Source organism: Rattus norvegicus, chromosome 11 (genome assembly GCF_036323735.1).
Source record: "Rattus norvegicus strain BN/NHsdMcwi chromosome 11, GRCr8, whole genome shotgun sequence".
Taxonomy (NCBI): Eukaryota; Metazoa; Chordata; class Mammalia; order Rodentia; family Muridae; genus Rattus; species Rattus norvegicus.
Genome location: NC_086029.1, coordinates 37315332 through 37338856, shown reverse-complemented (window position 1 = coordinate 37338856; position 23525 = coordinate 37315332). Strand labels below are relative to the sequence as shown.

General features: G+C 41.8%; 1 protein-coding gene across 2 annotated transcripts in view; it reads right to left on the bottom strand.

Annotated features, from left to right (window-relative positions):
* Window positions 1-22570, bottom strand: part of Jam2 (junctional adhesion molecule 2) — a 50231-nt gene extending 27661 nt beyond the window's left edge. Inside the window, exon 1 of one of the 2 annotated variants that reach the window (XM_039088608.2) lies at window positions 21077-22570. In XM_039088608.2, coding sequence (XP_038944536.1) covers window positions 21077-21143 — 67 coding nt within the window. In that variant the 5' untranslated portion in view covers window positions 21144-22570. The remainder of the gene's footprint in view (window positions 1-21076) is intronic. The other variant, NM_001034004.1, reaches the window with a different exon arrangement.
* Between the last annotated feature and the right edge of the window lie 955 nt (window positions 22571-23525).

Genomic DNA, 23525 nt, shown 5'->3' with positions numbered 1-23525 from the left:
TTCCGAGTATCCAGGAACACTTCAATACAATGTGAGACTGAGAGGTTTGAAAGCTAGGTTACATGACTCAAAATAGGAACATGATTTTTTTTTTCTTCTTTTTTGTCAATCCCAATTTTCTCTTTACTAAAACTTGTTTTGAAATTTTTTTTTAAATTTCAAAGATCACTAAAAGTTCTATGGAAAATAACAACTTTATCTACAAGTTGTACTCACTCATAAATTTTACATGCACGTCTTTGAAAGTTTAAAACTTTTATGAATTTATTAACTCTTTCCTTTTAATTATGAATTTTATTTAGTCTTTATAATTGCATACATAAAGAGGGACTGCATACACATAAAACAAAATGTAATCATATCCATCTCCATTCACTCCCCTCTAATTCTTCCTGTATCTCCAAAACATATTCTTCCCCTTTCCAACTTCATGTCCTGTGTGTGTGTGTGTATGTATGTATGTATGTATGTATGCATGCATGCATGTACGTGAACTGGTGAGTGGAGTTTGATCCCAGAACCCAATGGTAGAAGGAAAAAACAGACACATATTTACACACACACACACACACACACACACACACGCACACACACACACACTGAAAAAAGTTTGACTCTGGGCTGTGTTTCATAGACATTAGTCTTCCTTTGTCTATAATTTTGACTGGAGATGATAATAAGAAAAGAGCCCACCAATAGCCATGATAATGGAAACCTGTTGAGCTTTTTATCCTAATGAGCATGCGTGTTTTCCCTGCCTCACTGTGCTCTGTGCTACCGAGGCTGGAATCTTCCAGATTTTAAGTTGTCCCTTCGATTACACGGTCAATCTAGTCATGAACGTCCCAAACAGCCATGTCACCTCAATTATGACAAGTGCCCTTTCCCACTCGATATTTGGCACAAAAACACTTTGCTACTGTCTTTTAATATTTGGTTTGAATGAACTTCAAAAGTCGGACCGTCTTCTAGTTGCACACACTATCCTGATGTCCTTCGATCGTTTCAGGATGCAGATCCTAAAGCCCCAGAGGTTCAAATGTATGCAGCTATTTTTTAAAATCTGTTTGTTTGACTGCCCTGAGCACCTGTCTGTTTTGTGTGAGCTCACAGAGGCGGGGGTGGGACCATTTTTTAAACGAGAGTACGTCAGAGAACTGCCTTTATCAAGAGAAAAAGGAAATTATAACCCTTGGATTTACAAGAAATGAGGGTAGCTAAAATGTGAGTGATGTTCGCCTGCCGATCGCAAACCTGACAGTTGAGCCACGCCAGACCATTGTTTCCACATTCCGCACTTTAAAAGAACCAGTTCTTGTCCTTTGGGCTTCCTGAAGACTAATCAAAGGAAACCAGAAGCAACAATAAGCAGGGCGGTTTCCCTTGGCTTTCTGATGCCTTCCGTAAGCATTTATGTCAGGAGACTATGATTGCTACCACACATGTGAAATGTGAAGGCTCAGAGTCTTGAAGTCCACATCTTACTGGAGACTTGCAACATAAAATATATACACCCTTCTATGTTAACGATGGAAGTTTGGTAGAACTTCTGAACGTACACATACACTCACTGCTCATGTAAGATCCTCAGTGTTTTATAGGCATAATTATCAGACCACAGTCTTTGGAGACCACTTCATTTATCCAAGCCCTATCGTAGTCAAACTGGGGGACTGAATAAACCTGTCAATAAGAAACTCGTAATGCTATGCTCTGTGAAAGACAGTATAAAAAAGTGTCCTTCTTAAGCATGCCTGCCTACCACATATAGGGCCCCTAGCTTAATACCTTGACATTTTTACAAAAAAAAAAAGTGCTAATAGACAGGTCCTCCCTACCTCATGTCCTGGGCCTTTGTTGATGCCCAGGCCAAGATTGGCCCCAATGAGCCTCTCTTAATGAGATTCTATTTTATGTCTTCTGCTTCGGAAAAATTTTGAAAACAGCAAAACTGAAGCAAGAAAAATGCTCGTGCAAAAAATACAAATCCGATAGCATGGTAATATTGGAGAATTCTATTGATAATAACATAATCTGCTTTAAACAAATTGAAGGCATCAAGCTGTTACTAGTGACCCTGAAATTGCTTATTAAGACACAGAAGTAGAACTCAAAGACCACAGAAAGTTTAAAACAGTACTAAGCACGGTGTGGGCAGGGAGGGTTTGGTAGGAGGGAGAAGAACTTGCTTAAATCTGATACCCAAGTGATTGGTTTTTAGGATTTTTTTATGCATGAGTATTTTGCCTTTATGTACTCATATGTGTATATGAGTACTGTGTGTATGCCTGATGCTGCTGCTGGAAGCCAGAAGAGGACATCGGATTCCTTAGAACTGGACTTCCAGGTGACCGTGAGCCACCATGAGAGCGCTGGGGACTAAAACCCCAGCCTCTGTCAGGGTAGCAGCCACTCTTGCTGCTAAACCATCTCTCTAGCTCCCGCTTAAGAGATTTTTATAAACATAAAAGATAATTGTAGAATAACCATTTTCCTATCCCTTGGCCAAAACATCAACCAACCAAGTTCAGAATCTGCCTTTAAGATATTTCATACTGATTTTCAGATTTTTTAGAGCCAGAATTGGTGACTCAGAACTAGAACTCTAGTTCTTGAACTCAGATTCAAGAAACAGGCTTTAGGTATTTACCCTGAGCTGCTCAAATTGGAAAAGTGACGTGCAATAGTTACCTCAAATATGACTTATTAGATAATTCCATTGTTTCCTTGCTCTTTATTTAAGTTTTTCATATAGTATATTTTTATATACTCTGCTATATTTTTTCCTGTTCCCATGGTAATTCTTCTGTTAAACTCATTTCTACTGAGAAAATAACTATCGAATTTTGGCATGGATTTCGGACTTTTGGACTTTAAAAGCCGTATATCAATGCATCGTAATTAGATAATTACAGTTGCAGAGTATAGGGTAGTAGACAATCTTAATATGGCTGTCAACACCAGGTGGACATTTCTCCTGTCGAGGGGTGCCTGTGATACACCCCAAAGCACCCGTCGACTCAGAGGTTTGTCCCTCTTCCTTGTCATCACTGAGATGGGTATGTTTTTGATATCTGATGTTGTAAATAATGCCCTCGCTTGCTGTTGACTTCATCTTAGAAGGAGCCAAGCAGAACATGGAAAGGAGGAAAGTCAGCTCTGAGCATCTACAAAGTCAAGGGTATTAGAATGTCAGCACTCCGAAGGTACAAAGTCAAGTGCATTAGAATGTCAGCACTCCGAAGTTACAAAGTCAAGTGCATCGGACGTCAGTGCTTACCAGTTGCATAATTTCTTTTTTAAAAGATATTTATTTATGTATATGAGTACACTGTAACTGTCTTCAGACACATCAGAACAGGCATTGGGTTCCATTACAGATGGTTGTGAGCTACCATGTGGTTGCTGGGAATTGAACTCAGGACCTCTGGAAGAGCAGCCGGTGCTCTCAATCACTGAGCCATCTCTCCAGCCCCAAATATCAGTTTTCTTAAGAGGAAAGGCCAGAACGTAAGGTTTCAGAGTAGAAGGACATCTGGCCATTTGTTTCTTTACCATCCATCACCTCTGCCCTCTGTCCTCTGCCCTCTGCTCCCTGCCTGCTGCCCCCTGCCCCCTGCCCCCTGCCCTCTGCTCTCTGTCCCCCACCTCTCACTCAAGTGTTTGCATGCTCTGTATGTGTGTCTCTCTGTGTGTCTGCCTGTTTGTCTCCATCTCTTTCTCTCTCTCTCCCCTCTCTTTTTCTTTCCTCCTTCTCCCTAGGTCTAACATGGTTTAATGACTATGAGAGAGATGACCATGCTATCTAACTTCTAACTCCTACCTCATGGGGCTACTCTCTAGCCATATAAGTACCTTCCATAGTAAATTCTACGGAGTGTCAGGTTCCTCCTGATAGGCCTGTGTAATGTGTCTTAGTAGTGCAATCATCACCAGTTATTCTAAAAATACATAATGATCTAAATATTTATTTTAAAGTATAACTTATATCCAATTTCGTAGTCATTTTATATAAAATACTGTCTATTTTACTTTTAAAATAAAATCCCCATCATACCTCATACTTTGAATCATTTCTAAATGAAGTGTTATTTAAATAATATCTTACAGTAGCTTAAAATCAATATTCACTCTTTGTCCTAGCAGATTATCTTAGGTAAGTAACAGAGAAGAACAAGAACTTTTATTCTTAGTTGCAGGGCTGGGGGAGAGGCGCATAGTCTCCTCCAAGGAGGCAGGACTTCAGCAGGGACTGTTCACCATAACGGCAAGAATCATGTCTGCCTGGCTTTGTGAACTTCTGCCAGTGGTTTTGGTCTACATCTGTAAGAATCGAAGATGCTCTGTAGCTAACTTTAAAACAACCACTGACCTCAACGGTCAAGCCCCACAAACGACTTTTTGTTTATTTTCCTGCTTCACACTGAAAAAGAAATCCTTGGTCCAGTAAAGAAGCCAACAGAGGTCATTCCTAACATCTGTCCATAGAATGCTGAGGTGGAAATCCAACACTTTGTCTTGATAGAAGGATTTATTAGGTTCAAGCTTTAAAAAGTGAAGTCTGAGTGGGAAGGGTGAAGGCAAGACAGGCATGTTAGAATGTTTAAACACTTAACAGTGATTTAAAAGTCTTAAGATTAGGCTAGGACCTTTTCCTGTTTAGACAAGTTCAATCTAAGTGGCCAGGCTTCAAAAGTTTTTATCTCATTTTCAAGCCGTCTTTTAAGTAAACGGAATTAAGAGAAGTGTGGCAGTCAAAGATGCTCCTCAAAATCAAAGACGTAAGCATAGCTACCAACCTTACCTGTATTTCCTGATCTATTACTAATATTAGCTACCAAGAACAACTACCTATATATTGATATATTCAAACAGATCTTCAATACTGGATACGTATCCAGCAGAAGTGAAGTGGACATGGCAGGGACATCTGTGCTCCCGTGTCCACTGCAACACCACTCGCAGTGGACCAGGAAAGGAAGAACCTACTTGTCCATCAGCTGGCAAATGAGGAACAAAATGTGGTGCACACTTGCTCACACACTATGCTGCTGGACTACTATTCAGTCATAAACAAGGAACCTTGTCATTTGTAGAAATATGAACTGGAGATCATCACGTTAGGCACAGTAAGTCAAGCCAGAGCAATATACACTACATGCTGCCCACACGTATAGGGAATCTGCCAAAGTTGGCCACCTAGAAGTTGCCGGTAGGCTGTGGGAGATGCTGGCCCACAGGTGGTAAGCTACAGTTTAAAAGGAGCCAGGAGTTCTGGTGTGCCACTGGTGACTTCACGCAGCAGTAATGTATTATATTTGTTAAAAGCTAGGAGAAAGAATTTTCTTTTTATGATGGAGAAATTTTATCCTAGCAATTCTGTGACAGGGAGATGATGTTCGAGGTGACAGATGTGCTTAACCGGGTTCAGACTTTATGTAATACGTAACAAAACACTGCTCGTTGCTCCTCTGATGGGTACCATTTTTTTTTTCTTTTCTTTTTTTCGGAGCTGGGGACCAAACCCAGGGCCTTGCGCTTCCTAGGCAAGCGCTCTACCACTGAGCTAAATCCCCAACCCCAACGGGTACCATTTTTATATGTTTTATGTCTCAGTGAAAATTAAGTACATAAAATATACAAACAAAAAAATCTCTAAATCCTTATATATTTTGCCTACGTTTTTCTGCCAATTCAACTTTTTTTCTTTTTTTTTTGCTCAAATATATGCACAAAAAAATGTTGCCCAGGCATGACAATGCTAGCCTGTAGTAATAACTGGGGAAATGGAGTCAGAGGGAACAGACATTGGGGCATCCTTAGGTACATAGCCACTTCTGGGCCATCCTGGGCTACAGAGAACCCTGGTGTGTGTGTGTGTGTGTGTGTGTGTGTGTGTGTGTGTGTGTGTGTGTGTGTGTGTACATGCGTGCATGTGTGTGCATCTGTATGTGTGTATGTGAAGGTTCCCTTTATCTAAGAAGTATAAGACCAGTCTGAGCAAAATAGCGGGACTACATTTTACTAGTGAATGACCCCACCCCCATCCACGCACATAACGGAAGCACTGATTAGATTTGGTGTGGTTTTTACTTGCCGGGCCATCTTGCCAGCCCAAAGTGGAATCTTTAAACAAAACTCACTTATTTAGTTTTGGAAGTATAGTCTTCTATGTTTCCTGGGCTGATCCCAAACTCTGAATCCTGTGGGTTCAGTCCTTTGAGCTAACATCAGATGTATATTCCTGACTTCTTAGAACCAACTGAGAAGGAACAAGATCAAGTGCGATCCACGTCAGTTCAGTTTGGGTAAGACACAGTGTTGGTTTGCTCACAGATAGAGTGAAGGGAACGCTGCCTTCCTTCACCGGTTTGTAAACGTTCAGTTGAAGTCCGCAATTGCTTAGTGTAGTTCTGGAACATGGCAGCTTCTCTATAAATACTTCTTGCGTCTTCCCTTTCCCTTACTGTTTGCTGCTTTCTCTACAGTGTGATCATGCAAGTTCTGTGTTCCAAAGTGACTCCATAGTAATCACACACTATGAGAGAGAGGGGGCACTCTCAAGACAGCAAATGGGTAGGTGTGTGCTCTCTCTCGCTCTCCTTTAAAAACCAGTTAGCACAGCTCCATCTCAGTGGCTATTCGGAGTGGGAGGGCCTAGTTTACATTCTTTCTCTTGCATTCTTGCTGACACGTTTAACAGCTACTGGCGTTTCAGCCTGTCGCACGCAGCACCTGAGAAACAGAGTCAAGGATGGTGACCACTTCCATGCTACCTTAATCAGCCCAGCTCATCACACTTTTCTCCACACACTTCTGCACTGAGCACCCAGGACAGACTTCTCCCATCGAACTTGTGCTTGCCTCTTCTTCTCTATCCACTTTTTTTCTTTTCACAACGATGTGATCCAACAATCCTGACATTAAGCACCAACAAATGCCAACGACTCGTAAATATTTATCTCCAGTCTAGACATCTTTGCTGAACTCTGGGCTCAGACACGAGTGTCTATTCAGCCTTGCCACTTGAAGACTTAAGAGATATTCAAACCCTGTATCTAAATGCTATCTTCTAAGCTTACTCCGTCTTTTCCACCCTAGGTAGTGACACTCTAACAGCTGCAGTTGCTCTGGCCAAAATCTGGGAAGTTTTCCTTAATCATTCCACGGATTGAAAACAAATTCAATCTATGAGTAAGCTCTGTTTGCTCCACTTTCACGATGCAGCTACAACCTGAAGGCTTCTTACTGTTCTTACTCCCAGGAAGGACTGAGCACAAAAAGCTCTTGCCAATCTATTGTAGGAGTCTGGGCGTGGCATTCTGCAAGTACTCATTCTGTGATTACACAGCATGTTCCACGGTCATTATTTCAAAGCACCGTCCCAACTGAGTTTGTTTTGCACATTAGCTAAACAGAAAGGTTGTTTTTGTAAACTACAGTATATATAATATGCTTCTGTCTTCTACCACAAACCTCAAACTCCAGTGCAGGGATGCAATGTCTATATAGTTTGCACACGTTAATTTTAATTCACTGGTTCTTAACTCTATTAGACCTGTTCTGTGTCAAGGGAGAGGAGTACGGGTACATGCACACGTGTGCACATGAGCGTGGGGCACAGAGGTTAACCTTAAAGGTTGTCCCTCAGGTGCTGTGAGCCTTGTTTTTAGAGAGATGGTCCCTCACTGGAACCTGGAGCTCATCAATTCAGCTAGAATGGCCAACAACCAGTGAGTCCCAGCGATCTTCCTGTCTCTGCCATACTGGGGTAGGACTCACCAGACCTGACTTTCTATGTTGGCACTGGGAATCAAACTCAAGTCCTCACGCCTGCGTGCGAGCACTTCAGCGACTGAGCCTCCCCAGCCCAGGGGCTCTCTGTAAAAAATCTCTGGCCACGCCCTTTGAAACAAAATATATTAATAACATTGCATATAATATATATTCAAAAACTAAATGTGATGTTTCTTAATGTTAAGTAGAAACAGAAAGAAAACAAAACAATAGATATTTTAATTAACAATGCTCATTCATGAGTATATTGGAAAATTGTATCTTAGAAAATTATATCTAGATTCAATCAAGAGAATCAAAACCCCTTCCAAATAAAACTAAGAACCTCATCACTAGAGATATTAAAATAGAAATTTGTATATTTAGTTAGATGAGACTTACAAAGTTGCTTAGGGGTTGAACAGTGCAAATTATAGGCTTAGATAATTACACACTTTTTGCTTAGATGAGTTGGCAGTTGGATTCTGGAAAATCATGAGGATTGAAGGGCATGTGAGGGGAATTTTTCATTTTGATACAAGAGTGATCCATTAAATGCTAATTAAAATCCCCTCCACTGCCTGGTAACCCCCACAGCATCTACTTATCTCGATGACAATCAAGTAGTTCTCCTAGAAAGCACAACACTCTCTCCTTTTTAAAAATCTAATTATTTTGTTTTTTAAAGATTGCTGAATTTTTTAATGACTTTTTGTTTTCATTTTATGTGTATGAGTGTCTGAGGAAACTGGATCCCCTGGAATTTGAGTTACAGTTGGTTGTAAAGCCCATGTGAATGCTAGGAACTGAACCTTCACCCTCTGCCAATCGCGCTTAACTGCTGAGCCACATCTCCAGACCCTAAATTTGTTTTATTTGGAAACTGCATACCTGAGCGCTGAATCCACACACTCTTATCTTCCTCCCCCAGTCAACTGTCCCTATGCTCCACCCTAGAACTCATCATCCTCTTCTCAACTAGCATGCTTAGATGTATATACATATGTACATGCATACATACGTACACATATGCACATATGTATATACATATGTACTGAGTCTAACATTGCCTGCATGTCCATGTGTCCAGGGGTGACCCTATTGGCGTGAACAATCTGCATGGGCGCTGGCTCCTGTGGGAGACTAGTTCTTCCTCTTCAGCAGCCACTGACCGACAACCTGTAGCTCTTCATGTAAGAATGGGACCTATGGGATTTCCCTTGTTCGTGTCACCATACCAATTGGACAACAACACTCTCTGGCTTTTGTTGATAGCCCCTGATTTAATTCATGAACACACTTTTACCTAGAAAATATTGAGAGTTTTGTTTTATGAACTTTTTTTTATACCTACATGGTAATATGACTTTAAGTTGATTTTTAAAGATTAAAACGCATCTTTTTCATTGAGTTCTATGGGCTCCACTTGTATTCACAATTACAAAAGACACACTGTAGAAGACACAAGATTGATTCTCTGCCACTTTTTGTACAGTTTGAGGCTTTTTGACTCTCTTATTTTCTATCTGACCATTCTGGACTTGTAATCTAAGCCCAATAAGGGATCACATTTTTCAGCTGAGAAAATGCTAAATAATTTTTATTTATTTAACCTGGATAATTATTATATATTTCAATATTTAATTTCTCAAGCATACACTATTATCTTTTAAAATTATCTTAAAGTCTTTAAGGAAATCTTTGAAAATACATACATATTAAATCACACTCTGAGTTTTTCTACTTTAAAAGATGCTACACAGATAGTCATAATAACTAAACTGCAATTTTCTGGACCCAAGTTAGAAATCCTGGACACAACACTTTAAAATAGTTCCAAGTACTTTCTTATTTATCCTGTTGCCATAGAAACTATAGTTGGGACATGCTAAAATACAAAAGACATTGTGAAATATGACCAAGGGAATTAGTGAAAAAAGATATCCTTTGTTTCAAAATGCAGCTTGCATCCTCCCCTCAGATAGCACATTGTGGCTGTAAAAATGTGCACTTGTATAGACGTAAGAAAATGTAGGGAGCCAGGGAGATGGTTCATGGCTAAGGGTACTTGCCAGATTTTAGTTTGGTCACACAGAACAAGGAGAGACATGATGAATGGAAGTCATGTGTAAACATGCACACACACACACACACACACACACACACACACACACACACACACACACCTAGGAATCCAATGCCACAAAAAGCATTTAATTTTAAGAAAATATGGGTTGGAGAGATGGCTCAGCAGCTTAAGAACACTGACTGCTCTTCCAGAGGTCCTGAGTTCAATTTCCAGCAACCACATGGTGGCTCACAACCATCTGTAATGGGATCCAATACACAATTCTGGTAGGTCTGAAGACAGTGACAGTGTACTTACATACATAGAATAAATAAATAAATAAATAAATAAATAAATAAATAAATAAATAAATAAATAAAAATTTTAAGAAAATATTAGTAGGCACCACATGGTGCTGGCTGGTAGAGCACACGACAGAGATGCCCCCGCTCTACCCCACCCAACCCCTTTACGCTCTTTTGCTGCTCTTTAGTACCCCCTCTTTCTCTGTTGTTCTTCTGTGAATTGGGCATGTCCTATCTCTGACTCATTCTGTCAAATCTTTCACAGATTCATCACTTTGTCTGCCACTCCATTAGACGTCACTTTCTTTTTTTTTTTTTTTTTTGGTTCTTTTTTTTTTCTTTTTTTCGGAGCTGGGGACCGCACCCAGGGCCTTGCGCTTCCTAGGTAAGCGCTCTACCACTGAGCTAAATCCCCAGCCCCTAGATGTCACTTTCAAACATGGCTGCATCCTTCTACAAGCTAATCTAATCTTCACTGTTAGAGGTTAAAGGTATGTACTTAAGGCATGTCTGTATTCTAGGCACACCATACTATAATCCTGGGTGTGTCTGCACTGTGACTGGATCATATCTTTGGATGTGATCTGTTGCCAGAGCAGCCATGTTGCTGGATTAAAATTCCTCTACAAAGAATCAATAAAAGGTCTCTTGAAAGAAAAAAATTAACGTTTTCTTTAATATATATTTTAATGGCCTCTTTTTCTCCTTCCTTTTTAATATAATCTGTGATCCTGTTAGATGGCACAATTGAATAATAAATCTCTCAAAATATTGGATGTGCTTATATCTGGAAACTCCATTTAGTTAAATATTTTTTACCATAAAATATTTATTGTAGGTTTATGGCTTATACTTCATTTTAATATTGCTTTGAGAAATAGAAAAACAACCATTCCTTATCCATTAAATGCACACCATCTTTCCTCTGGTTCTATGCATTTACAGCCCTAGAGCTTCTATTTTTATTTTATTAATGCCTCCCTGCCAAATCTAACCAATCACTAAATCTTAATGTCTATTTTTCAATAGTTTTGTGAATTATCATCACCTCCACCATCATCGTCAGTTTGGTATTGATAAGGGAATCTTACTGTGTAGCCCTAGGCTGGCTGCAGATTTGTGAGCCCCCTGGCATCTGGGACTGCAGTAGTGGAACAGAGAACCTGGCCAATTTTAACTTGCACTAAACCAGTTTGAACAGTTGCTACTTTAATCCTAGAATTCATCATTTAATGCTTCATTTAGTTTCAGAACATTTTTTCCTCTACAAGGTGAAAATTATTATATATCATAAAGAGCATTTTATAAATTGCTTCAGTCTTCTAAACATCCAGAAACTTCCTGTTGCCTACTGTGCCAAACTCAGACTGCGCAGCATAATACGGGAACAACTCCATACATACGAAAGGTTAGAAACCCTCCTCTCACATTTTTTTTTCTGCTTCCTTCCAAAAACCTCCCTAATCTGTAACAATTCTGAAGGAGATAGTTTAGAATTTGAAAATAAATTGCAATCACGTATACATGAAATAAACTTATCAAAGACTAATTACGGTATACTTTCCCACTCAGAAGTGTTAAGTGAAATTTTAGAAATCACTAACCACCATTAAATCAAACTCTTTTATTGTACAAATAAGGAACCACACCGACAAGCTGACGTGCAAGGAGGACTGATATGATAGCCTTTGTCCTAAATACAGGATCTTCATGTTCTAGATGACAATAGTATTATTCTGGGGATTTTAAAGGCGTTTCATTTTCTGTTATTCTGAAATAGATTGAATACATTTAGAAAAACATTACTTAAAGATAATTCTCTTTTCTTTACCTCTCTCTCTCTCTCTCTCTCTCTCTCTCTCTCTCTCTCTCTCTCCCTCTCTCTCTTTCTTTCTTTCTTAAAATATAGGCCACCCGGGTGAAGCTAATGTTAGTTTGTTCTTGCTGCCATGATAAATAACTTTAGGCCGGGCATTTATAAACAGAAGAATTTTATTATTTATGGCCTGGAGTCAGGGAAGAGGGACAGGCTGATCTGAAGTCTACAGGGGTTAGCTCCTTATAGGTGGGCTTATAAAGCACCTCTCTGTTGTCACACACCAGAAAGAGGGAAACACGACCGAGGCCCACCAAGACTCTTTCTTTTCTTCCTTCATTTTCTTTCTACCTCTTTTTGCTTTCTCCTATCCCCCTCCTTTCCTGCTCTTCTCAGGCCTTTAATGTGAGGGCGCTAATCCCATTCCCAAAGGCTGTGCCCTCACAACCTGATTATGTCCCAAAGGCCTGCCTCTCTCAGCACAGTGGCACTGGGATTAACAATCAATATAAGCATGGGGGAGGGGTATAAACAGGTGGATATGGTCCTTAACCCACAGAACTTACTCTGGTCGGTTTCTTTTGCCTTTTAAACGGGTCATGAACTCACAAGATCCGTGATACCTACAGAAGACCCCTGCAGTCCCAAAGGGCCCAGTGTTCTAGTCAGCAATTGGGAAGGGTTCAGGGGAGCCCCTCCCTTCCTCAACAGCTCCAGTGGAGTTGCTGTGGGAGGTTTTCTTCAGGGGTGTGGCCCCTGGTAGGGTGTCCGTTCTCCAGTGGATAACCTCATACCCCTGTATGAGCAGCACTAGTTGAACCCAGTGGGTTATAAAAATAAATTAATACTTAAGAAAGAAGAGGGTATGAATTAGAAACACCTAAAGCACTGGTGAGGGTCTGTCTGTGGGGGCATTTCCAGAGAGGACTATTGAAGGGAAAGACCGATCTTGAATATGGTTGGCATCATTCCATTGGTTACAGGTCTAGGCAGAATAAAAGGGACAAAAAAAGAAACCCAAGAACCATTAGCGTTGTTCTGTCTCTGATTTCTGGCCCACACAATATGACCTATCAAGGTTTAACAATTAAAAAGTGTCCTAGGGGAGGCTGGAGAATTGCTCAGTGGTTAAAAGCACTGACTGTTTGTTCTTCTAGAGGTCCTGAGTCCAATTCCTAGCAACCACATGGTGGCTCACAACCATATGTAATGGGATCCGATGCCCTCTTCTGGTGTGTCTGAAGACAGCTACAGTTTACACACTGTAAATAAAGTGTCCTAGGATTTTTTTATCAGGAAAAGGTCATATAATTTTATGATGTAAAAAACAAACTCCTGTTTGCATATTTTAATTAGCTGAGGATTAAAACATATGACAACAAAAATACATACTAATAGATGTTACACACACATACATACACATACATAAACACACATACATACACATACATAAACACACATACACACACACACATACACACATATACACACATGCTCATTCACACACACACACACACACACACACACACACACACACACACACCCCTCACCTGTTCTGGAACCAACTGAAATGATCTCCCAGCAAAAATACATTTATTTATCCCGTATGTTATTATTTTGTGTGATATAAATGGCTGCAGGTTTAGGTTTATCCCAGAAAATAAATAAATAGACACTTGAGTAACAGTTCATTCCATTGAGTCACATCTGCCTCTACCCATCCCCTTTTTAAAAATACCTCTAGAGCAGTTTTCTAAGACATAAACACCAGCCTCCCTTTCGAAATTAGCACTTCTCCAGAAGCTCGCCGCGTTCTCTTTTTACTTGCGGTCATTCCTTCTTGTCTGGTCTCTTTAAATAGCAGCTGCGCCCTGTGAGTCTTAGCTGTAGCTGAGGCTCTCTCTGGGTCTGGCACACACAGACGCTCTTACCCGGACTTTCTAATTGGATCCAGGTTGGCATTTTTCCCTCCTGAGCTCTGGTCACTGGTTTGGAAGTCTCCTTCCCTCAATTGTGTTAATTACTCTCTGCCGTTATTTGCTTTTGTCAGTGGATTGCTTCTGTTGCGTTTAGGCATAAAAACTTTCAAGGCTTCTCTACGACATTATCGTGCATCCCAAGGGCGAGGCCTAACTTTACACAGTGGTTTGGTTGCTAACAAAAAGAACCTTTAGTAGAAAGGAAAGAGCACTACATGTATTCTACGACACTACACAGTATAATTTATTCTTGCTGGGGGAGGCAAAGTAGCAAACTTTGATCTTAACTCCGTTTTGAGACAGGGGGCTCAGTAGACAACTCCAACTGGCATGGAATTCCTTACGTGGCCAGACTGGCGTAGAACTGATGGCAATTTGTCTCCTTGCTTGTCTTTCTCATTTGTGAAGAAAGGACATAGATATATTCATACATCACTGGAATTGTTTTCTATTTCCTGAAACTGTATGCAGGAACTTAAGAGCAATTACCTGCAAGTCACACAGCAGGAACCAGATGCTGCAAAGAAGGCCTTTGCATGCTATGTGGCTTTACCGTGAGTATGTGTTATCTTACATATGTATTATATAAGTAAACACATTAGTAAGTCTTATTTTTGGTTTGGTTTGATTTTGCATGTAGTAAATATTTTGTGGGTCCTCACGACGGGAAGGAGTTCTAAGAACAGGTCGAACAGTGTAGCAGACTCGAGGCAAGCAAACTGGACACTCCAAGCAAGGAGGAGACGAGGAGTGGTGTCTTCACACTCTACGGGCTAAACACTGCTTTGTCTGAAAGGCCTGGCACAACAACTGTTTTGGTTTCTAGCATATTTGCACAGACATAATGAGATATCTTAGGGAAAGGAGCCAACTCTCACTAGAACATCTATTCCTGTTTCGTGTGCACCTTGTGACCTGAAGGTAATTTGTAGGCTGTTTTCATTGTACCCGTGACTCCTGTAGAATCTCCAACTTCTGGCATTAAACCAGCACTCGAAAAATTAGAGAATAATGAGCACTGAAAAATTTCATATCAAGTTCAGCATGTAAAAGATAAATTGTCAAAAAAAAAAAAATACAGATAAACTGTCCCTCTGGAAAAGGCCAGTGTTTTTAACCTAAACAAAACATAAAATCTTATACAACTAGTTAAAAACTGGGTGTTGATGATGATGATGTTGTTGTTGATGATGAAGATATAATGAAAGGGACACACACATACACACAAAGAGACAGACAGACAACAGACAGACAGACAAAGAAACACACACATACACAGAGACACAGAGAGACAGAAAGACACAGATTCCAATAAAGAGCCAAGGTCACAAGAATTTTTGCTCAAGACTTTGGAGTCAAGACAGAAAACAGCTAAATATGTACTCTTCTATACTTCACATTCACAGCCCTGGGCCCGTGAGGTCTGCTTCAGACTTCTGGAATGTTAACATGGTGAATTAGTGTTGTATTGTTGTGGCCTTTATTTTCACAGCAACAGATAACTTACCATTTGGGTTAGTTTTCTGAATCCTTACTTGAGCACAGTAAGGCCTTCCAAGAAAGCATTATTCAGTTTTAAGACTTCCTTTCCTAGCTTTGTCAAAGGAAACACCTGAGTCAGTCCGAATTCCTCTTCTCTAAATTCACTGTCACCTTCCTCTACGAGTCCTGCCCTCACCTTCCTGATGAATAGACTCGGCAATCTACCACTGACAGCAGGCGATGAGACAAACAGTCAGGCAGACAGACAAACAAACAAATGTTTTTGATATGATAACCTTAGCAGATCCCTGCTGGACCTTGACTTTAAAAAAAAAAAAAAAAAAAAAAAACAAAGACAGCAGCTTTTGCCTACTCCTCTGCTGACAAGCCCTTTGGGAACAATTCAACAAAGGAAGGTGTGGGTGGTCAGCAACCACAAGCTCTGTGGGAGTCCTGCTTGGCCACGTAAGGGATGGAATGACATGGTTCCTGCCCCAGGAACAGAGCCAGCAGGGTGTGGGCCTCCACAAGTGTTGGTGGTTGCTGTGGGTATAAGGCTTATCTGTATAAGAATGTACATATTTCCATGCTCCTCCTTTAAGAATGTCCTCTCCTCTCCGCCAAGGTTAAAGACTCCAGGACAATAAGAGACAGCGTGAGCCTGGGAGTTAAGGGTGTGTCTATGTCTCAGCAAAATGATAGAATGCTATGACCTTCAGGACAGCTGTTAAGGCTGTGGGAAAGGACTCTGAAAACATGAGTTCAAAAATATATAATGCCTCAACTAAGCAAAATATAAGGATGCAGTATGAATTGTACAAGGAATTTCACAGACCTATGTAAAGGCACAGAGGCAGCTGCACTATGAGCCAACTTGTCAGAAAGATATTAAGGAAAAAGATAGGGAGTGATAATCACAGGACAAGATTCCACCCAGCTAAGTGTTTTTGTTAATGCTTACAAAGGCAGGCAGAGTCCAGAGTTCAAGGTCAGTCTGGGACAGAGGGAGTTTAGGTCCAAGACCAGGCAAGGTAGGAATGATAATTTTGAGGCAGGGTCCCACTCAGCTACCTTATTGTCTGAACTGTGCTTGCTGTCTCTTTAAAAGAATCAAGGGCCTGGGGTCATGGGATACTGATTCAAGGGATAATCAAATGGGAATCTGGGGTAGAGACTGAATAGATATGTAAATAACAGACTGGGCTTTTGGGCTGCAAGTTATGAGCTACTCAGACAGTTCTTAGAATTGCAGAAAAGTTGTTTTGAGCAGAGAGCTGTCTGGAGATCTCCAGAGGAAGCAGAACATAGAGAGAGCAATCTGGAAAGCTGTCTCAAGCAGAACATAGGCTGTCAGCTTGTAACCTGCAATTTGACTTTGAGTCATTTGTTTCGAAGCTCCCAGACATTCCTTCCTCAGAGCCCTTTTCCAAGTCAAGGTTGGTCCTTGCCAGGCTCCACGTCTCACGCACAGGTGAAAGGATAAATGAGAGGTCTTGGTCAATGAAAACTCATTTTTCTGTTTAAGGTTGGAGGTTTTGGTTGAGACTCTTTGAAATGCTGTATCTGACATAGTCTTTAAATGCTTGTCAGCTCCACCAACAAACTCTCTCTTTTGACCTTTATGGTCTTTAGATAATTAAGACTGTACTAACTCAAATAATTGGCTTCAGCCAGCAGATTGTGAGGTCTGTCCTGGACAACATTTGCAAAAGGCAGAAGTTTCCTATCAGTGGCCCCCTGGAGTCCATGATGCTATGAGGGATCCAGACCTTTCTTTCCTACCCCAACCCTGATTACTTTATGAGAGATTAAGTAGCTGCTAGGGGTCCAATCCAAATCTGAAAACCCAGCTGTAACTAGTCTGTTGAGTGGCAGGAAATGCTCTCTGAGAGATCGAAATACTCATGAGAGCCCCATTCCCAACACTCATTTCTCCTGTTTTTTAGAAGTAACAGCCTAACACTTTACTCCAGCCACTCAACCTGAAGTTAGTGCTTTGTGATTTACAGGATTATCATTAATTCACTCTGTCCACCATGTCTGTCTTTCCTATGTCATCCCCATCCCATTCTATAGTCTGAATGTTTGTGTCTACTGAAGTCATATGTGGAACTAATGTGATAGATGGTATTAGGTCACAGGAATGTTGGAAAGGGATTAGGTCATAAAGGGAGACCTTGCAAAGGACATTAGAGTCCTTATATAACAGATCTCCAGAGAGCTGCCCTGCCCCTTCTACCACATGAGGATGCCATGAGGACCCATATATGAACCAGACACTGGGCCTTCATCAGACATTGAACATGTATTTGTCTTGACTGTATACTTTTAGCACCTGTAACTGTGAGAGAAAAAAATCTTTTAAAAAATAAACTACCTAATTTATGATATTTTGCCATAGCAGGCTGCATGGACTCAGAAGTCATCTGACCATCAGATATACATTCATATCTACTATGGAACATGTGCTTTGTTCAGTCATGGAAATAAGAATGCCAGTGAAAGATCAAAAAAGTCCTGCCTCACTGGAGATGGAAGGATAGTATAACTGTTTATAGCATGAATGAGTATTCTCCAAAGACCTGTGTGCTAAAGGCTTGGTCCCTGGCCTGTGGTACTCTTGGGAAATGGCAAAACCTTTAAGAGGTGAGGCCACGTGGGTGTTCTATCATTGACGGTGAGCTCTTGGAGAATAGGGAACCTTATTCCTTACTCTTTTTGTCCCTTGTCGGGGCCAGAACGCTGTTCTTCATGTTCCCTATGTGCTGTGTCAACACAGCCACAAAAGCGGAGGCCAGACACAGACTGAAATCTCTGAAAGTAAGAGGCAAAACAAACCTTTGCTCTTTCTAGTATGATCACCCTAGATACTTTATTGCCGTAGCTGGTAGGGGACCGAAACATCAACTAAATAAAAAGTAAATGTGCATAGTTCAATAACTCATGTTGAACTCATTCTTTAAAAACAAAAACCACAACAAAAATTTCCTAGGCTACTTACTGTGAAAGACGTTAGACGCTTACAGATGTAGAAAGGATGTGATAAGCACGATATTATAAGTATGTGGTTGGGACAAAGGAGCGGTACAGTTGTATCCGAGAGGAATATTTAAAAACACAAGTGTGCAATTTCAGCATAAGGGATGCTCTAGTTTTTTAATAAACAAAACGAGTATTCTATTACCAACTAAATACATATTAGCTATATATTTATTAATAAGCTCAGGCTGGTATTAAAGTAAGTGACTAAAGAAGTGTGTAAATAAGTTTGAGAAGACATTTTTCTGATGCATACAAATCCGAAATAATTTTACTCTGAAGAACATGTGTTCCTTGGTGTGTGTACACACATACTCATACATATGTGTGTCCATGTAATGTAAGTACTTATTTCTAGCCCCGACTTTCTACCTCTGAGACCCTCTGCCCACCCTCATTCCTTGATTATTTTTGGAGATAGTCTCACTGTAATCCAGGCTGTTCTTGAATAGTTTATGGTCTTGAATGATCTCTCTGCCCCCTGCCTGACTGCTGAGATTATAGTCATGTATCACCAACCTAGCCTCTGTGTGTTAGTGTGAATTGCAAATATTGGCTTTCCTTTAAAAAAATATAGTACGGAGTTGAGGACAAAACAGTAGGGAACCCAAGGAGAAAGCTGACACACACTGCCTCCACCAGGCAAGGAAGGTTAAAATCATAGTGTTATGTCATGCTCCCTGGATCATGACAGGAGGGAAATGACTTTCCTCTCTCTTCCGTTCTTCCTCCAAAAATCCTGTAATGTCATCTAACCACAAATGAAGTATCTGAGATATACCGGTTGAAGGAAATTTAACAGCACAATTGACCAGCACTTGTCAAGGTTATAAAAAAAAAAAAATAAGGGACGTCTGAAATACTGCCACAGCCAAGAGGAGCATAAAGGTACAAGAACATGGAGCCCAGTGTGGAATCCCAGGACAGAAAAGGACATCCCATGAGAATGAGAAGATCTAAGCAGAGCATCCCATATGGACAGTCACGGTGACAACTGGGTAGGGAGCATGGGGGGGGCTTCCCTTGCTAATGTCCCCTTTCTTTAAATCTGAATTGTTTTTAAAGTTTTAAATGTATTAAAAGGAAAGAAAACACTCTCAAAACGCCAGACTTTCTGGCACCTGGAGAACAGGATGGGAAAGATCCCACGCTGTTTCCCAACTTATTCCTTACAGGTATCAGAGTTAGCAGAGCCCACAGATACCTAGAAATCGAAGAACTCATTCTACACGTTCAGTAAATCTTTGCTTGGGACTGGATTGACTGCTAGATGGACAAATAGCGTGCATTGTTTCTATTTTGATGACTGAATGGGAATAGCAGAGAAAACTAATTTTTTTCTGTTTTCTTTTAAATGAGCAATTCTACATCACGGTCACATTTCTGTTAAAGAGAAACTTAGGAGCTCAGAGGAACACACAACGTTTAACTTTAACTTTTTTTTTTTTTTAAAGTTAAGCTTCCTCCAGATTCCAGCTTCGTAGCTGATTTTCATATTGAGTGCATTACCTCTCAACCCCCGAGTGTTCTGTTTGATACAAGCTGAGATTTCAGAATGCATAAAGATTTCATTGTGAATCTTCAACTCCTGGCTTGTTATATACCTCTCGCTGACTCAGCAGGCACCCTGTTTGAGCTCTGAGGGACAAATCGCTTTGGGAGCTCCCATCACTTTGCAGTGTGACTAGAACTTGAACGTCAACAATAACACATTTACCACCCCCACCACCCCCACCCCACCCCCAACCCGAGGAGAGCAAAAACAAGAAAAGGTAATGGGGGTTGGATGTGGTATCATCATCATCATCAACAACAAGAATAAACAACAGTAACAACAAAGACTTCGTCGCCTAAATATCGATAGTAATTTACTACCTTTTCCTAAAAAGTTAACGTGAAGAAAACAAAGTCGAATTTCAAATCACATTAGCCCAGCATCCGCGCAAATCCTCTTTAAAAGCACCCAGAGAAACTGGCTTTGGGACGCCTCGCCAGCTACACCAGCTGCCAGATTACTCATTCACCTCCTGCGCCTTTCTAACAATCCTAACAGTCCTGCTGGCTGGACATCCCCCGAGGACACGCAGCTGGCTAGAGTGGACAGACAAGACTTCTCGAACTCGGTTTTGCGAAAAGCGTCAAGTCGAAAAGCTCCAGTGGCTCGGCGAACTTCTCCAGCACCTTGCCAGGGCAGCTGGGACTGTGCCACTGATCCCTCAGCCGCTGCTACTTAAGAGTGGCCTTCGCCAACCCCGGATGCCATCTTTCTCGGGGCTCCTCGCATCTTGAATACTTAAGAGAGTTTTGCATTCTGATCACGTCCCCGCGTCTTTGAAAACTTCCTCCGACTTTGCAAGGAGATGAGAATCGTCTATTTTCTTCAACTGTAACTGCACAAATCCAACACTATTTACAAGACACTCAGGACTTCAGTCTCCCCGCCCAGAGCCTGCCCTCATCCAGATTACCCTTCGTGCTCCCAGACTGCTAAACCTGGTGCCCCGAGACAGACCCCCAGCCCTGAGCGCCATGCCTGCAGGCAAGGGTCCGGGAGGCTGATATAGCGAGACGGGAGGGTGGGTCGCGGGGTGGAGTTACCCCAGAGACTTACAGTCCAGGGCGACCATCAAGTAGTGCAGCAGTAGCAGCAGCAGAAGGCCTTGGGGGCTCCTCGCCATCTACGCGGGCGCCAGCTGGCTGCCTAGCCGAGGGTCCCCCCGCAGGAGCGCGACAGGCGGCTGGGTCCCCCAGCACTTCGCGGGGTGGCGGAGCAGAGGAGGTCCCTGAGAGGTGGAAGCAGAGGGGCGGGTCCTGTCGCGATGTCAGTCTCTCCGGTCAGGGGTGTCTCCACCGGCTGTCGTGGGGCAGGTCTTCTGGCCCTGGGACCTGGGTCTGGGACGTTCCTTCTTTTAAAGGGTGGAAGAGGGTTGAGGGGAGGGCGTGGACGCGGGACGCGGTGTCCGCAGGGTCCTAAGCAAGGGGCGGCGGAGGACTGGCTTCTGGAGGGAGAGCCCTGCAGGTCGGCCCCCGCCCCCAGGCTGATCCGCTTTGTGTCTAGTCCCGCGCTGGGCTGCCAGCTGTCCCCAGGGCGAGGAACCGGGGGGGCGGGAGAAGCGCAGCCTGGTGGGATGGGCAGGGTTGTGTGTGTGTGTGTGTGTGTGTGTGTGTGTGTGTGTGTGTGTGTGTGTGTGTTGGCTCGGTCGGTCTCTCCACTTCTCCACTTCTCTTTCCTTCTTTCGGCGCAAAAAACTTCCTTTTCAGTGTTTTGCCTAACGTGGAGATTTTTTTTGGAAATATTCTACCTAGCGGACAAAACCGCTGGGAAAGCGCTCTTAAAGTATAGGGGCGTGAGCTCAGCCTCTGACTCCAGAAACGGGGGTGGTGTGGGGGGCACAGCCATCACTCGTGCTGCAAGTCAGGTCCCAGGTCAGGCTTAGCCTCTTCTTCGTTCAAGTCGGTCCTCCCCGCCCCCACTTAGAGAGTTAAGGTGTGTTCCGCGTTCTTGGCTTCTTCGTTGTCATCTGGAAGTTCATCTAACGGTGTGAAATATTTATCTTGTTTCTTTCCCGTTATGTAACTGCCGCCTGTGGAGTTTTCCACATGTTAAAACTCTACAGCTGCCCTTTTGTCAGGTTTATTTTTGGTCTCCTGTGCTTTTAAAAGGGAAATCCATTATGAATGCTCCGGTGCGTGCTTTAAAATTGACCCGCACTTCGGAAGCACACACTTGCAAAGGCGATTTTCACATTTCCTCTCCAGAACTGATGTCTGCGGCATTCAAGAAAAATGACTCGTTGGTGTAAAGGTCGTTTTCAGGTGAAAACATTAAATATATATATGTATATATATATATATATCGCTTTAAATAAGGCTAAAGAATGAATAATTATGAGTAGAGGATGGCTGATTTACTGGTGGACCACTTACAAAGAATTGAGCCTGCCTCGTGGACAAAGGCTTAAGATATACTTAGATATGCAGAGCTGTGAGGAATGAGGCATCCCCAGTGTTGCCTGGGCAACAGTGATGAAAGCTTTGTCCCCGTGGGGAAGAGGAGGGGACAGAAGACCCCCGGGTGGGGGCAAGAAAAGCAAAGTTTAAAAAAAAAAAGAAACAGGCAAAAATGGCGCTGGTAGTTCAAACACACCAATGGTAAGGTTGTCTTCTGACTTAAGGGTTATAGCCTGTGCGCCGCAGTTTAAATCAATGATCTTTAACAAGCCAATTAAGAGTCAAATTAGTAGTGAAAATTGGAGAGAGAGAGAGAGAGAGAGAGAGAGAGAGAGAGAGAGAGAGAGAGAGAGAGAGAGAGAGAGATTTTCAATGTGGCTAGTTGTAGAGACCCAGTGAACCCCAAATCTGTCTCTGGGGTTCTGCAGTGAGATAAAATACAGGGCCAAGGATCTACACATCTAAGCAACCCACACCTAAGCCACCATTGTTATTGTCTGGGCTTCAGTCTCATCCCACAGGGTGATAGGACAAGTTCTTAGAACTATGGGAATTCTTTTCCCAGAAAATGAGCAGACTGTCTGGATGGTGCCTCTTCCTTCTCTCAGCATGAGATGCCTGGGGATACCCCTTGCATTGGCATTCTTTGTTTCAGTAGTCTGATCCTAAGGGTGAGAGCCCTATGTGTCTCTTTAGAACATTTTAATTTATTTCAGGCCCTTTGAAGAATACAGAAGTAAAAAATCTGCCTGGACACATTGATCTTGGGTTAACCTGTCATTTTGTTGTTGTTGTGTTAAGGGTCTGGGGTCTCTCCGAGATTCACCATGACCATAAATAAAATAAACTTTAATAATAATAGTTTTTTGTTTTTTGTTTTTTGTTTTTTGTTTTTTGTTTTTTGTTTTTTTGTTTTTTTTTTGTACTAGCATCCAATGTGGGGCCAGGACAGCACCTGAGAGTGCCCCCAAGACACAGCCTCTAGCCAAAGCAGCCTAAGGCATATAAGGGCAAACCCCACAAAATTATATGTACTTTATACACATATAGGCAGGGTCTAATTTAACATATATGTAGTGGCCTTAGTCATATTTTTGAGCAGAGTAATC